An 18,187-nucleotide genomic window follows, 5' to 3' on the forward strand; every position below is an offset into this window, starting at 1 on the left:
CTTGCACCTCAGCACCCCACTTAAGCAATAACACTTAATTTTGGGCCTGTCGCCCAACCTTTACCCAGACAAAATAGATGTTTTCTATCTCTTCTTTTTCAGGACATTCAAGAAGTTTCAGCACAGTGGGGAAGTAAACATCCACTCACCCGAGCACTCTGTCCAGCAATAAGCTGGTCATCTTCAGTCTGGACACTAGTCCTGCTGCGAGTATCATAGTCCTCCTGCTCAAAGTCAGAGTCATCTTCCAGCTCCTCTGGTGTCTGTGAGAAATACAGACACAAAGTTAGCAAACAGTCAGAGACAGACAGACAGATAGATAGATAGATAGATAGATAGATAGATAGATAGATAGATAGATAGATAGATAGATAGATAGATAGATAGATAGATAGATAGATAGATAGATAGATAGATAGATAGAGAGAGAGAGAGAGAGAGAGAGAGAGAGAGAGAGAGAGAGACTGGACTGGAAATGGAAAAAAAGAAACATGCAACTCCTAAATTGACAGCTGAAAAGGGCAATTTTTCTTTGCATTTATGCCCATTGTGCTGGGAGCTAAAGTAACAGAGAGCATTTTCCTGTCTTGTCATTTCTACACAGTGTCTTATCTGGAGATTTAGCTCACACTGAACTCAACATCGACAGCATGATACACAATTAAACAAAAAGTCAAACCGTTGTCTTTATTCTTTAAACATGGTATACATAGACATATCAAACACATAATGAAAACAGGGTAATGGTCCGAAGAGATATGATGAGTTGATTGTGTTTTTTGCAGTACCTCCTTTCCAGCCAAATTAAAAAAAAAAATTGGTGAAACTGAAGAACACATGCTGCCCGTTCTCATTCTGTTTTCATGATAATATCTTTCTCAGAAAGATGACAGCATCAGTCAAATTTTACATTTAACTGACAAGTTCCTTTTAGTATCATTTATAACTCCTGTCCGTCACGATATGGGTGACAACTCTTTGAAAAAGCAAAACGTAAGAGTTTCAAGTATTTTTCTAACAGCTTTGGTGAGAAGGTAAACAGCCACCTAGTGTGATTGTGAGAGCTGTCAAAGCCATTTAACACAGAAATCACTAATATCTACTCAATAGTGAAAATATGATTACTCATTTATTCAATTCATTAACATCATACATCAACAATACAAAGGAGCAGAAACAACAATGCACTGTTCTAGCACAACAAACATAGGTAAAAAAAAGTATTGTCTAAGCTATATTTGGCATGTGATTAATGTTGGATGCTACGAAATGTAGTCATAATGATTTAACAACGCTCTTAATATTCGCTAATTCATTGCTCACATGAAAATATATCAAATCTCCTAAGTGAGCTACAACTCAAGAATTGGACAATATTTTGTCGATGGTCTTTATCAAGGCTGGTGCTTTTGTTTTCAATATGCACTACTCAGAAGCAAAAATTGCAAAACAAAACACATAAAAACAGGTTTATATTTTATATTTAAAAGGATTAGCAAAAGCAAAAATGTTATCTCTTTTTGCAAAAAATATTTGCACAGTCTTTTTCTGCACAATAATCTCATGTTCTCTGATGACGTATAACGTCTGATCATTGCTATGTGACTGGAATTCCTTGATGTAATTCTTTAAATAGCAATGATAGTTCTTTGATTTTTCCTTTTTCATTTCAAAGCAGAATGAAACGCATCTTTGGTCGGAAATATGCTGCAACATGCTAAATAACTGAAAAAGCTTTGGGGAGCGCGAACAATTTTTTGCTCTCTCTCGTGAAAAAAAAAACAAAAACAAGAAAAAGATAAATTTCATAATTTTTTGCATCTGCTCAAAGTAGGAGACTAAATGACTAATACGCATTTTATTGGCTTTTCTGGCAACAAAGTGCTGTCTCACTAATTGAGGTTTGTTGGTTAGCCAGCTAACTTCTACACAGGCTTGTTGATCTGATGAAGCTGGTTTACTTCCAATGGGCTACATCACCATGTTAATACATGCCAGATGGCTTACCTGCGGCAGAGTAGAAGATCAGATCAAAACATGTAAATGTGTAAAGTCATCCTTCCTACATGATGCTGACATTAAAAAAATGCCCTACATTTACAGTGCTGTCACGGGTAACCTTGCAGAGAGCACTGTGAGTTATTCTATTTATAGACTGTGAGAATGTTGCCGCTCCATAATGATTAATTATATCACAGATATAATAAATGTTTTACACAGAATCAGTGCTCACACTGGCTATAAAACAGGGCTTCTAACAAACAACAGGTTGCTAGTAGACCGTGGCCTATGGCAATAAAGAATGAAATTTACTGTGTACCCGCATAGGCTGGTAATTGATCTGAATTTCCTTCTTAGTATTCCCAACAGTTGTTAATCCACCGTGGCCTGCTGCGGTCAAGTTCTATCGCAGCTGAATACAACTTAGTGAACAGAAAATCTTTTTATTGACTCAATGAGACGATGTTTGCATTTATAAAAATACTTAGGCCCACTGTGCCTTAATTATGGGCGGTGATGAGCTGGGAAAAGGAATCACATGCACCGGATATTAGCTCCTTTATAAATAATTCTGACAATATACTTGTAATATCCGGTACTATAGTGTACTTTTCCTCAAACCTTTTCTATTAACCCATAATAGCAGGAACACCATAACTTTGAACTTACATCAATACATAATTTTTTTTTTTTCTTGTTTACTCATAAAAGCACAAAAACTGTTTATTCAACCGAACACATTCACAGTTTCTTTAGCATATATTTTTATTCATTGGTTTATTTAGATGATCACACGCCTGTCCAACAAACTCATACCATTTTACTTTAATCTCTTCATGTGAAACAACATTACCATCATTGTCTCAAATTAGATGCTTGTCAGACTTTAGCCAGCTTTTAAGACCAAATTCAAAATAGCTAATTTCAACAGCACCCAGTCCAATAATTCTGCCAAATAGGGCGTGACAACATACTTATTCCCCGACCTGTGCAGCAGTGATGTACCAAGATAGTACCACACTTAATCACAGCTAGGTGTAGGGCAGACCACACTCATGAAGGTGATCTTGTTAGAACAGCAGTCTTACAGTCTGATATTAAAAGATTACATCTAATTTAGCTTACTTTAGCTTGACTTCACTTATTTTAGGTTAATTTAGCTCTGAACTTCGAGTTTAACTTTCTGCGGGAGACAGGCTCCAAGTCAGTTGTTGAGAAAGGGAGGGAGTGCAAACACCGGTTATATTACAGTTGCTGGTCTCCAACCACTGTTCCATTCTATCTAGTGCTCTCTTCTTCATTGTGCTACCCTGCCCTCTCTATGTGTGTCTGTGTGTGTGTGTGTGTGTGTGTGTGTGTGTGTGTGTGTGTGTTTCATTGGTACATAAAGGCCAGGACGAAACTATGTTTTCGAGAACTTTCATTATAACCACACACTCTTCTCAAGACCTGCCTCAATCTTTAAACACTGTGGAGAATTGGTTTCTTAATCCATCTACTGCTCATAAGATCTGTGCTGTAAGAATTCTAAAGAAGCCATTACTTGGCTTAAGTGGGAGAAAACTAACACAGTCACAGAAAAAAAATGTGTGCAAGAGAAACTATTACACGTGGCACAAACATTTGCTATCTATAGGATTGAGTTAGACAACATAGAAAGCAAGGATCTTCCAAGTTGTTTCCTCAGAAAGTAATTGAACTTGGATTGGATTATGAAGCCAGCTGGTCCCGGGCAGTTCAAAGCTGCCTGTTTTACATTATTTACCAACATCAAATTATTTTCCATAATTAGATTTTTTCCAGAGCTGCACTGGGAAACCTTCCAGCCTGCATAAAGTTGAATAAATGAATTACATGGTGAAGAGAGAAGGGCCAGTTCGGGTGAAAAATGCAGATACTGTAACATCATAGAGCTGCTGGTGTCGTGTTGTAATGCAGCATTTCTATCGTGACACGCTGAATAATGTTCTGTCAGCTGTATAAAGCGCATCATGTGTCAGGTGCAACATCTCAAATGGGAATTCTATTGAATTTTAGATTTCAATTATGTTTTCCTTCAACCCTAGGGCAGATATATTTTTTGTCAGAAAACATCCTCTATCATTCGTGATTGCCAGTAGCACAATAATGGCTCACGGAATTGTAGCTTAAATGAGAATGAAGAGGCAAAAAACTGGACAGGTCTCTGGGAGTGTGATACATTTGTCTCATAAGGGTGGAATTCACGTGGTCTAAGAATCCAATGACAAATATTATTCAGATGTCTAATTTCAACAAAATACCCAGCAAAATACTTTGAATATATGGAGGAAGGCTGACTTAAATTACTGCACTTGGCCTTTGTCAGCATTTCCAAACAAATTCATTTTTATCAAACTCTTGCTGAGCATTTAAACCATTTCACTGTGTTTCAGTGACTGTTGTCCTTTTCCTGCAGAGGAGGTAATGGACATACCCTTATCATGAGGACAGCTTTCCTGATGTCACGGACGCCATCGTAGACCAGACGGGATGCATCAATGAACTCGTTCTCCTCAAAGGCCTGTGGGGGGTTTGTACTCAGTGCCTCAATAGCTACCTCCACTTGTTCAGCAAAACGGGGCATGACTGCAGCGTGGAAAAAGAGGAGGGGGGGAGGAAAAGAGAGAGCAAAAGAAAGATGTTAGAGTCAGGTGCAGCACATGTGTTGGTAATCTCTAAAAATGGTTGCAGGCTTATCAATCAGAAAAAGGAAAATGTTGAGGACATGATCCCAACCTTTTCATATCAAAGTTTGTATCAGCTGGGTCTCCCCTTGCGTCACTCTCTAAACTTGAGTGAGAAGGGTTAGCCTCCGTGTAAGCGACAATATGCTGCTCGCACAGTGAGCGCCGATTAGCTGTTTCACCTTGGCTTACCCAACAGGCAGATTAGCCTGTCTGTCATAGATGTGTTTGCGTGTAAGCCGGTGTTTTGCGAAAGTGCGTGTACGAGCACTTGCATGCATTTTTTGTAACCCTGTGATAAGATGGCTGTGTGCGCTTCAGTGTTACAGCACAAGGACGCTTACTTGCAAGTTCGGCCTGTCAAATCACAATGCCGATGGAGGGAAACAAATTCATCAAAGTCTTTTGAGCTGAACAAAAGCCAAGCAACAAAAGAGAAGTCCCTATTGACCATAAAAATGGTTGGTTTTGTTGTCAGTATCAATTGGCCCGGGCTCGATGGAACTCTTTGTGTGTTCAAATGAATTGTGCTCAATGTGAATAGACATTATTCAATATTCAAGAATATGGACTGAATGTTTGAATATTCAGCAGGCTACCTTTCTACATAATCTCCGGTTGAGAAAAAAAAAATACTGAAAGCAAAGTTTAATGATGTAATTTTTTATATGGACTCTGCACTGTGCCAAATTATCATAACAAAAGCTATGGTTTACCTGGACAGACACTTACCAGCCAGAGAAGGTCAGTCTTCATTTTGTGTTATCTATTGGTGCTGTTTCAAACACCACAAATGCTTTAACTCCAACATTACTTGTAACAGTGCCTTAGGCATTTCCTATAAATCCACAAAATGTTTCTATATATTTAGAATTGAGGTTAAGAGAAAGACAGGTGCAGAGAAAGAATAAAAAGACAGAGTTTTGTGATAAGCTATAAAAAAGATGCCTTGGCTGCTTTGGAAATAATCAGCAACAAATATGTATACATAAAGAGTAGATTTTTGGAGACCAGACACTTGGACAGATTTACGGCAAAGCCCTTTTGAGAGGAGAAGACAGGTCTAATGAGGACAGTCGGCTAGCGAGATGAAAAAACAGGGGAAAAGACAAATAAAGTGTGGCAGCTTGGCTGGAGAGCCTCCACCGGAAGAGCCAACCGTGTGATTTTATTATTATTCTCCACACTTTTCCTCCCCTCTTACATGCCGAGTGAGCTAAATCAATTAGCCAGTCTGCACTAAAGGTGTATCTGCAGTATACTTATTTGTCTGATATAAAACATAAGCTATATTTCACCAAACATAAAAGGCACTACAAAAAGTCTCTCCCTTTTTCTTTTCATTTTTAATTCAGTTTAATCCACTTACTGGAGAAGCGTAAAATAGGCTTTTGGGAATTGCTGGGAAGGCGTTTTAAATAGAAATATTTAAATGTTCTCCAAGCTCTTAATGAGCAAAGTTGCTGATGGTAAGGAGCAATTTCACTCATTCCAGTTGAAAAATGATGAAGGGAATTAAATGTGACCATGTAGGAATGGATTTTTTTCACCCCCTAGGCTTAAGCATAGTTTAAGTGAGAAGTTATGGAAGTACAATGAATGCTTAAGAACCGCACAGCAGAGATGGCGTGCCCCTGTGAGGTGTGTAACGAGCTCCAACCGTGGAACGTGCACAGCTTTTGATGCCTAAACCTCAATTTTGCGTGAAGACAGCTCAATAAAGACACTATAGGAGAAGAGGTAAAATGAATATCACTGTTATACCAAGAGACACCTGCATACAATCATGATGCACAACTTTAACCCTACAACTGAATGTGTCAAAAGGTGAATTTATGTTGTTTTTGGAGGATAAAGTCTTAAGTCCCCTTTTTTACGAGCATTGTTTAGACCTGAAGAACCTTATAGTTTAACTATATTGCTATGATATTGCTATTATATGCTATGTCATGGTATTCGTTTCCATTACTATGATGTGTGTCACAGCATTCCATAGTATTGTATTGTACTTCATATATCGCATATGTAGACATATCTCATTGTCCACTTTGAAGTTGCTCTAATTAATATTTATCTACTGATAAATGATAACATGACTTAAACATATGGGAAAGTGGTCACTCTTAGCTCTTAGAGATGATCTATACACTATTATCACACGTCTCAATAGTTCCTGTCAGCTGTACAGAGCTTTATAGTGTGTTTCAGGCATTATGCTGTTGTTTTGAAAGCAGCATTACTGTTGATCATTGAGCAAAAAAGCTCTAAAACTCCACTGTACGATACCTACTAAGCACTTACCATCAAATACATTAAACAAATAGCTCCTAAATATGGTGAAGCATTTTACAGCTTTAAAAACCCCCAAAACAACAACAGATTATTCTTTCAGGACTCGTTGGGGACCAAAATGAATCTACAATAAAGGAATGTGAATATCCAACTTAAATTTGTCAGGTGGCAAGGCAAAGAAGAATTAATAAGTGATATTGTCAGTGTTGTTTTTGAAGCCTGCGGCCAAAAAAAACATTGCACATTAATATATACAGGTAGCACAGTTGCAGAGGTGCTCTGCTATGAATACGGCCCTTCCACAACCTCATTCAGGCCCTTTGATCATTTTGTTAGCAGACTAATTAGCCCATTCATTAGTTGTGTGGGTTGCTAATCACAAAAATACTCTTGTATCATTACAGTGTTTTAACCACGGCCGTGAACCCTCGGGGGGGGGGGGTCACTCAATGTTTTACTTAATACTGACTGGACAGCTTTCAATTCAAGTCCACATTATGAAGAAAATGGTATCAAACATTACAGCTATTTGTGAAGAACTCTGGGAGGTGATTGAGTACTAAAACTCAAGTGATTCTGCTTGTAGTGTTTGTAGGGCCCTATGAAATCCGTTTTATTTTTTCCCAAATTCCGTTTAATTTTTTCCCAAATTCCGTTTTTTCCGTTTTAATTTTTGTGAATTCCGTTTTTTTCCATTTTAATTTTTGGGAATCCTGATTTACTCTTATTATACTACTAAAAACAGTGTGTTTTCAATGTAAATAACTCAAATGTACACAAATTAAATAGAAATTACCTTAAATTAATTGAGGGGACAAACATATTTCCTCAATACTGTACCGTACAGTACAGTAAACTGCATCAAAAATATTTTGACTTCATCATGTCTTCATACAGTAGTATATTTTGTGTTTTTATGGGTTTCATTGAATAAAAACATGGTCAGCTCTCAGGCAGATCCGGAAAAGCCTCCCAGCCCAGGCAGAGTCAGCTAAGAAGGCTGTGGCTAACGGGGCTAGCTAGCTAACAGCAGCTACTGTTAGCAGCAGTTAACAGTCACTCTGGTATTATATTCAAATAATATGAATCGGACAGTGGCTAACTCTGACGCATTACACCTTTAATTATGATTTCTCAGGTCTGCTTCCTTGCAAAACAACAGTTCACCTGACACATACAAGTCGTTCGGGAACTGCTCGGCTCTGTACTGAGGGGTAAATGTCAAGTTTCTCAGCTTTTTCGCCGACGAAGACGGAGCCGTGGGCAGCCACTTCGCCATGCTTGCAATGTTTTGACGGGAGAGCTCAGTCTGTGGGGAGGGGGGCGGCCGCGACTTGTTGTGCCACTCAGATTTGGTTCCCCCCGTGCAGTTTTCCCCAGACAAAAGTTCCTCTTCCACACGAGAACAACATTTCAGTGAAATTATGTCAAATTCCGCGATATTCCGTGTTAAAAAGTAGATTCCGTTTTAATCGGCCAATTCCGCAATTCCGTCCGCAATTCCGTGATCGCGGAAATCATAGGGCCCTATTTTTTCTGCTCTGTTCACTCCACATTCTCACCTTGGCTAAAATGTTTCACCTACCTTCTCATACTGCATTGTTGCTCTCAAAGCAATTTCCTCATCAGAACCTTCTCCTACAGTAACTCCCACCTCTATTTGCCCAAAGATTAAGAGACCGTACCTCTACTCCTTGCAAGCAATGAGTCTGCCATCTGCTTCCCATTCTGGCCAAAAACTTATTTTCCCACCATCATAACAATGGCTACAAACTTACAGAAAAGAGTGACTCATCCGGTTCAGCAACAGTGAACCGATTTGAGATATACTGAAAGAGCACTGATCCATTGTCCTGTTTCCCCTTAAGTACTAATTGCTTTCTCTCGTGTCTGTATTAATGGCCACTGATGTCAATATTGTGGTTTTCTGATTAAAGATTTTAAAACAGCTGCTCAATATTTATGGTGGCTCGCTTTAAGTCTGACCAGCCACAAAGTCTGGTTCTCGGAGCTATCATTTTGAAAGTAGACAGTCTGAAGAGTCTTAACTTCTATCTTTCAGTCGCTGCCGCACTTCTTTTAAGTGCACTTGATCCGCTGATTTACAGGCATGACATGTGGGTGGCGGTGTGAGCATGTGTGTTATTACTCACTGCAAAACCCTGGCTAAATCCCATTTACTGTGCCCCGATGTAATAACAAGGAGCAACGCTACCCTGCTTCTCTAAATGGCATACTGGACTTAGGCCATATATCAGTTTTTTAATCTACCCTCTTTGGGCACCACATTAATGATCGACTCTAAAACTTGTCCCCCCCCCCCCCTTTTTTTTTGAGGAGCAGATTAGTTCAAACACAGGGAGTTAGTGGGCAAGAAAAGTGTGTCTCAGTGAAGAAGGAGGGAGAGGGGGAAAAAAGAGAGGGAAGCCATAACCACTTTCCCATTAGGCTATTGATTTTTCTCCCTCTCAAGGACACGCTTCAAACCCGGGCCCCATGTGTGGACTGTCTGTCAGGAATCTATGGCTCAGCTTTACACAGAAGAGCCGTGCACCCGGGCCGCCTGTATTCGGCCTGGTCATAAATCTGACTGAGCTCAATATGAGGAAGAGGGATGGGCAAATTGAGAAAAGGTCAAAGGGCAGGCAGTTGTGCTGAACGTCCTGAGGTTGATGTGGAAGCTGTCAGAAAGACAGGCAAGTGGTCGCGACTGGCACGGGTGGCCCAAAGCATAAACATAGGAGCCTCAAATAAAAACACAACCAGCCTACTCAAAAACGCACACACACAGACACATGCATGCACGCACGCAGGCATGCACACCCACATACACACACACACACACACACACACACACACACACACACACACACACACACACACACACACACACATTCTCAGGCATGGGATAAATGTTTTACATGCATACCACTGAAAAAAAAAGGGAAAAAAAAGGATCACATCAATGAATTCCACTAAAATCCTTGCTCAAATCGCTTAGTGAAATCCTTGGTGACAGCTATTGATTTTTTGGTAGAGTCTAGTTAATTGGACTCAGTACCCTACAAAAAAAAAAAAAAAGTGTGTGGTCCTATATCCTTTTTTCCTTTGTTCAGCTACACTTAATCATCTTTCCCCCAGCTATAGATTTCTCCTTGACTGTGTTTAAATCCATAGACATCAGGCCAGTGAGGACAGAGTGGGGAGGGAGGCAAAAGTTCACAAGGATCAATAAGTGCTTTATGGTCCAGATCAGATGTGCATGGTAGCCCCTAAAAAAGCCAACTAGCACCACTAAGAGGGAAACAGGAAGGGGCAACACAACAGCTCTTCATCAAAGAGAAATATGGAGCCAATGAAACGCTGGTCTAACACAGTTGCCGGATCCCTGCCTCAACATCTCAATTAGCAGCCGCAATCGAGAGGCCTCGTTAAAATTTAAGATGGGAGTTCTCCTTAAGGTGGTGCAGCCAGCATGACTCGCCCATTTGCTCCATCTATATAGACTCAGCTCTCACCTTACGGTAAAGTCAGACAGGATGCAGGCCATCTTGAAATCAGCTGCTTGTTGCTGCATCCATCATCTTGTCAATTTTATGCTAGGTTTCCTGCTTAAGTATAGGATACAGTCCTACTGAAGCTGAGAAGCAGCTGGTAGAAGCTCCAAAGGATGGAGTGACACCATCTGAGTTTTCCTTTTTATTTTTTCTAGAGCTTGAATCTGGCTTGTAACTAAATTGCAACCTCACTCATGTTGGCAAGTTGCAGATGCTTGATAAACAAAAAATTGGCAGAAATGACCACCTACACAACACTTTTTAGGTACCGTTTTGAGGACTTACATTTCAAACGTCTACAACGTAAATTAATCATAATGTATTTCCTTTATAAACATCTGCAGAATAAACCAGAAGTTCCACTAAGTGTCAATTGTCTGCAGAAATTGTAACCTATCCAAAACTAAAGATTCTACGTATAAACCCACAGGTCCTCTAAATTAATGTACGAACTATACTGTTTATTGACTCATTTTAGAACAATACATAGAAGATCTGACATCCAGGCATGACATATTTTGTGTCTGCCCTCCAAAACTGTCACAAATCACTGCTAAAATTAAACTTGCTTTATGATGTGATAACACTATGAGTTACTTGGTTGGCTGTAGGGACAGATCAAAGTTTGGGTTAGAATAGGCACTTCATTAAAGCAACATTATGTAAAAATGGGCATATTGTGCAATCTGGCAACCCCCACAGTTTCTGAGTGGAACACTACAGTTATAATTACAAATCCCAGGTCTATTACAATTTGTCAGAAGTAATGTAGGTGCTAATTACAAACATAACTAATTATGTCATACAAATGTAACGTCTTGAAGTAAACTTGTATGTAATGCTGTGATCCTACCCTCTCACACTGAAGTTGCATAGTGCAGAAAAAAGTGATACTGGGGCGGAGTGACTGAGACAGAGACACCATTCACCCTTTTACAAGACACTGTACCATCAAAATGATTGTCAACCTATTATTTCAAGGTTAAAAAGTTCCAGTTGTCGTTTTGTTTTTTTCCATTAAGGGTGCCTATTGTGATTATTATTATTATCATGGTGCTTTAAGGGAATACTGTACTATTTCTTTTGTTTAAACTACTACTTGACTTTGGTTATGGGACTGTTGTTGTTATGGACCTGTCGCTAAGGTAATGGAATGATCATGGTCATGCTTTTAAAAAAACAGAGTCAAACAGACAGAATGTATAAAATGTAGTTATGTTGACACATCCATCCACCCCGGGCGCTTTATAACAACTTGAACTTGCTTCCATAATTGCTACAGCTGCTGGAGGGCTTCGCTACGAGAATGTAAACAAATGTTTTGGGGAACTTTCTGAAACGACAGGATATATATATATATATATATATATATATATATATATATATATATATATATATATATATATATATATAAATAAATAATGGTGAAATGCTGCCTGTTTGTATATATATCATGTATAGGGTCTTGCATATTGTGTATCCAGGGGCTGACTGTTGAATCTTTCACCTAATTTCTCTTTTGCATAAACAATTTAGGTATTATGCTTCTTATTTTCAGGTATTAGATTTACAGTATGATGACGTTAACTCGCAAAAAAGCGACCACATGATAAAGACAAATCAGTGGGTGATCAATATGATTCTGCAGCATTAACAGTTTTGTTGTTCTCAGTAATGCTGACATAATGCTTTTGGGGTCCTGCTGACTCTAGAAACATACTCCATGGAGGATTAATAGAAGAGCGGCACAGTTCTCCAGTCTTCCTATGTGACCAGGTTATGGCCATATGAAATTGACCTTAAATGTTCACCAGATATTGCCACTGTACTTTAACAATTAATTAACTCAATCAGCAAAACTAAATTATGCAATAATAGAGCAGAATATGCTTGAGATAACATCTAACTAGTACTGAAGGTAGTCCATTATGGTGGAGATGAGTGCCAGAAGAGGGACTGAGACAGATGGCTGCGTGAACACACGTGACTTACCTAATGCTGTTGCGCCTTTATCAGCTAGCGGGAGGGGAGTTGATTGTGTCTCTCAATTATCCCCGCAGATGAAAGTAACGAGTGAAACAATACATATAGTGTGGCACTAAATGGGCTCTAATGGGAGAGATAGCAACCGGGGGAGGGATGTGGATGGGTGAGGATAGAGAAAAAATAGAACAAGGAGGAAGTAGACGAGTGCAAAAAGACAGAATGGGTGGTCAGATTTGATTCTTGTGGACAAGTAATTACCGATTTACTTTCATCCTGTGTCTTGGTCCATCTTTCATAATGGTGCACTTTTAAAAGGCATGTTTGCACCTCCTTTTAAGGGATTTGAGAAGCTATTTCATGAAACAAAAATGTTTCAACAACAGACTCTGTCTGTTCTTTCTTTGCATTTTGACAATAAATGCTAACAAAGCAACTTCAACAAGGTTAAATTAATGAAAAAAACATGAATTATGACCCAACCAATGCTAGCAAAAAAATGAATGAACAAATCTTGCACTGGTACAAGTTGCTTTCAGGAAATAGCCACAGCCGACGCTGACAGCAGCTCTCACCTTTTCCCTGACTACTCAGCTTTTAAATATCACTGCACTTAACCCCAGCAATAAAGGCAGAAGCTTTACAACCTTAAATAGTGTTACAAACTCACAGTGTGACAAAGAGGTGATTTACTGACACATTTTTTCCCTCAGGGCTTAGCATATCTGTATGCTGAAATCATTCAACACCAGAAACCGGTACACTTGACTCAGCCTGACTTAATTTGGCTGCTAATGTTGTACCATTTCCTAAATACGTATACTCAATATCGCATCCACTTCCTACCTGTGTGCTGAAAAAGACCTGTGAGTGCTGTTAGCGTTACTGAAATAATCACAACAGACATCCTTTATAGAAAAACAGCTCCATAGTGCTTCTAGTGGTTTAAAACTCCACAGTAAACCCTTAATGTGCCCACAACTTCACGCAACATTATGTAGCTTTTTACATTAAAACAAAAGCCTCAAAATCATTTTAATGATACAGTGTGTCTTGTAACGGGGTAAATGGTGTCTCTGTCACAGCTGTCACTTGGTCTGCACTATATAACTTCAGTGACAGGGTAGAATTACAGCGTAACACACATGTTTACTTCAAGATACAAGTTTTCAACAGATATAACACCATTGTTACCACTTTACCCAATCGCTCCATATCACTTATTTTATTTCAATTTATGCTGCTAAACTGCACTGTGCGTGTTGTTGTATATTGTATATACCTACGTTTTACTGCAATTTTTGTTACATTTTGTTACATTTAGTTACTGTTTGATTTATGTTAAGTTAGCCTTTATTTTATTTTATTTTTATTTTATTTTATTTTATGTTAGCTTATTTTACTCTAACCTTGTATTACTTCCCCACCTTTGTATTGAAACTGTTGCACAGCAATTTCCCTTGGGATAAATAAAGCTTCTTGAATCTTGGATCTCTTGAATAACATTCCTATGTATGTAGTTAGCCCCTTCAATACAAATTATCACAGAACTGGGATTTGTATTTACAACAGCAATCAGGAACTGTGGGGGGCATCAGATCATACACATATGCTAATTCCTACATAATGTTGCTTTACTATTTTAAAAGGATGATGGACCATAAATGTTTTTTCTTCCACACAATACTGGTAGATCCTGTTAGCATGCCATGTACTTTTGTGGCCCTACAGTGCCTTCTGCTTGAAAAACCTGGGAAACCCAAAAGCTATATACAAGTATGCTGTTTAAAATCCTTTTTGATATGTACTCAATAGAACATGGTCCAAAGACAGAATATATAATGTTCAACTTCATTGATTTTTGTAAATATATGCTTATTGGTTGGGATAGAGGAAACAGATGACTGGGAAAGTTTCGGAGTGCTGAAAACACACCTGTTAGGAAGATTCTGCAGGTAAATAGGTTTTTTGGTAACAGGTGATAGTATCATGACTGGGTAAGAAAGGATATTAGTACATGGGATTCAGGAACACATGCACACAAACCATTGTCGCAAAGCACAGTGCTGCAAATCTTTTCATTTATGTTTTATGTTTTACGCAGTGGCCCAACTATTTTGGAATCTATGTTCAATCCTACGAACACAGAGCCAACATAACACCCAGGCTTCCAGCACTTAACACCACTCTAAAAGTTGTCTCTTTACTGCCTCCCTGCACCCTTACACCCCCGTATAGTGTGAAGTGGTTCCAGTCAAATTTTGGGGGACAATCTTCACTGTAGGTGTGACTGAGATATGTGTTGTCTGAGCTGCCACAGAGATAAACTCAGGTCTCCTGGAATGTGCCATGACACAGGAGAAGCACAGTGACAGAGAAAGAAAATAATAGATGAAAAAAGGTTGAGAGGCAGATGAGTGAACAGGTGGCGACCAGGGTTTGTGTTAGAGCCAAGACACTGATCCAAACTGTGGGACACTGGGCATCCAGGTAATTAAGGTGCATCTATAAGTCACTGACCAGACTGGGGAGCTAATGTAAGTGCTGGTGTGTGTGTGTGTCTGTGTGTGTGTGTCTGGGTGGGTGTTGCACTACTCCCCATGAAAGTAGCTTGCCAATTTGCGAAAGGATTGGTTCAAAATCTGTGATGCACAATACAAGGGTGAAGGATATTATGTTAATCTTCACAATACATTTTTACACATTACAACTGTGGCTCCTTGTGCCACACCACCTTTGTGTATAGAGCACAAACCTGTCTCAGACAGGAGCTTGATGGACTCCAGCACACGCTCAGTGTAGACTCCAGGCTCGTAGTTCTCCATCTCAGCATTAATGATGTGCACCACACGAGCGGCTCGGCCCCGGATAGCTCCAGCAGTTCGGTCGAGAGTGTCCACGTCGCCCTCTTGCAGAGCAATTACACATTTGTTGACATCTTCGAGGATGTGGTTCTCTTTGGAGGGGCAAAAAAAAAAAAAAAAAAAAGGACAGTGAATGGTGATGGAGGGACCCAGGACTTTCTTTAGCTAGAAGAAATAATGTTTTGTTTCAAAATAATATGTTTTCCTTGTAAATGGAATGTTTTCAATATTTTGTGTTGATGTTTGACATTGTAAATTGTCTGTGCAAAAATGTCTCTCTGAATAGAAATGAGATGTTTATATAGCATATAATTCTTAGCAATTACAATTCTGTTTATTCAACCATCTTGTTCATCTGCAAAACATGCCAGATCAAATGTACCAATGCACATTGTCCCTCTTATGACCTAAACAAATGGTACAAGAGATGTTTTGCTGAAAACAAAAGTTAACAAAAATTACCAACAGAATAAACCAGTTTTTACATAATGACATGTATTGTGTTGCTGAGATTTGTTGAAGTCTGCATGTTAATCAGCTAGCCCCAACTCATCTTGGTCCAAAGCCCCTGGGCTCGGGGTGAGAACACCAACACTTCCGTGATGCTCCGAGAGCTACCAGTCCGGCCCACTAGAGGCATGGCTAACTGAGCGATCGAGCTAACTGGCAGCTAGATTTAGCTTTTACTCCATTAAAATGCTGCCTGTTTGAGTAAGAATTCATCACACATGGTTAATTATATTGCACCTTTAAGTAAAAGAAACTACTTATAGATTAATATACAGGTGAATGGGAGCAAAATATAAATATATAATAAATATAAACAAAATACAAGCGTGCAACATGTAAAAAAAAATAAATAAATCTTTGGCTTCCAGTTTATAAACTTTAAAGGGACAGTGTGTAATGATTTAAGCAATTTATTAACTCAAATCAACGTCTTCGTTCATAAGTAAGTCCTCATTGGTGTACAATTACCACTGCCAACAATCTGACTTATCCTCCTGAGTGAAGAATTACCTATCTGAATATACAGAGCACGGGCAAGCTCTATGGAGGCCGCCATGTCTTTCCGGTTTTAAAAAAACTATGGACTGCCGAGAGGGACACAAAGCACTACGTAGTACTACGTAGTAAGGCTAAACGCGTTTTCGCTCAGAGCCAGCTTGACTGCGGAACTGAGAGGGAACCTCAAGTTTTATAGCCTTAATAACTAACTACATCTTTACCTCATTACTTGAATCAGTAGAAATACTCGACGCTGTTGGGAAAGAGTCCATATTTTGAAAATGAGTTTCTTGTCCGTCAGGGCCACTGTAGCTTCCGGAACGTCTCCAACGTCTTCAGAACGGGAGGGGTGAGCAAAGGAGTGTTGCAATGTAGAACCTCACAGCTAGATGGCGCTAAATACTTGATATATTACACACTGTCCCTTTAACTGTCGTATGTCTTAACTAGTTTTGTTTTTCACATCAAGCTGCCACAGAGAAATCGACTTGATGTTTACAGGAAATAAAATACATTTGTGACATTTGTTAGTCAGTGAAATTTAGGGCTCATCTTCTGTATTAGCTAATCTGTAAAGAAAATGTGATGCATTGCCTCATACCTGAGACGGACAGGAAGTCATCCACAGAGGTGATGTCATCCACAGCCTCAGTCAGGATGCGCACCTGCTTCTCCCACTGATCCTTGAAAACATCCATGTTGTCCTGGGCCACCTTGCTTTGGGGGCGGGCTGCCAGAGTGAGAGCAGCATTGATAACCTGGCATGGAGGACGGGTCAAAATCGTTAGACAAGGTTTGTGAATAACAACACATAATGTATTATCATGTGAAAGGGTAAGTCTGGCACTATTCTATTTTTTTTTCACAGGGAACAAATCCCATAAAAAGAACACTATTGTATATGTTTAATAAAAAAAGAGAAAGAAAAAAAGCTAACTAATCTAATGAAACAGCTGGCCCCTGTAGTCTTTGGCAAACATTTCTCAAATAGGAGTAAAAAGTGCATATGTTAGTTAATATTTTCAGCTTTCACTTTAATGCTCTAGTCACTATTTACAGCAGCAGGGTGGCATATGTGGGAATGACTCAAACTACACTGTCCATGTTTGTCTTAATAAAGACATGCCTCACTCACTGAAGTAGTTCAGCCCAATGAATGCTTGAAATAGCTTTCAGATAAGATGAAAGTGACAGACTGCTATGAGAGTAATAACTGCATTTGCATTATTGGATTGCAGGTTTTAGTATTTTTCTGTTTAGTATTTTTTAGTATGTTTCTATAAAACAAATACTGAATACCATCAGACAAATCCCTGAGATGCACTGTCAGTAACCAATGTCGTGTTAAAAAAAAAGAACAGCATCAGGAGAGGAAGGTTATCTTTTCCAAAACCTACCAAGTATCCAGACTTCAAGTGTCTGATCTATGGAAGACAGAATATTTGGCCTCAAGCCAAAGAAGATCAAAACATCACAGGGTTTTAAAGTCCTGAATAAGACAGACAAATTGTGTCCCTATTTTCTTTTTCTTTTTTTAGATTATTAACACCCCACTGGAGACACATCACATCAACAGACTTGTACTTAAGAACAGGCAGTATTAATCATATCACTATGACAGCTGGCATGTGTACTTCAACCAGAAGTAGCATTACTTCTTGTTCTTTAGACATCCTGCTTTTTAGATTTAGTTTAAACTTAATTAATCTGATGTAGCAAAAGAGACACTATGATCTGGACATGGCAGTTGCTGAGGTTGTGTGTTTTCCTGTGCATG

At 39.0% G+C, this 18,187-nt stretch overlaps 1 protein-coding gene across 2 annotated transcripts in view; it reads right to left on the bottom strand.

Annotated features, from left to right (window-relative positions):
• ctnna2 (catenin (cadherin-associated protein), alpha 2) overlaps nucleotides 1-18,187 on the bottom strand; it is a 383,489-nt gene that overhangs the window by 20,491 nt on the left and 344,811 nt on the right. For both annotated transcript variants that reach the window (XM_030412821.1, XM_030412828.1), the window contains 4 exons: nucleotides 17,012-17,168; nucleotides 15,294-15,494; nucleotides 4,457-4,608; nucleotides 150-263 (listed from right to left, as the gene is read on the bottom strand). In XM_030412821.1, coding sequence (XP_030268681.1) covers nucleotides 150-263; nucleotides 4,457-4,608; nucleotides 15,294-15,494; nucleotides 17,012-17,168 — 624 coding nt within the window. The remainder of the gene's footprint in view (nucleotides 1-149; nucleotides 264-4,456; nucleotides 4,609-15,293; nucleotides 15,495-17,011; nucleotides 17,169-18,187) is intronic.

Source organism: Sparus aurata, chromosome 1 (assembly GCF_900880675.1).
Source record: "Sparus aurata chromosome 1, fSpaAur1.1, whole genome shotgun sequence".
NCBI lineage: Eukaryota > Metazoa > Chordata > Actinopteri > Spariformes > Sparidae > Sparus > Sparus aurata.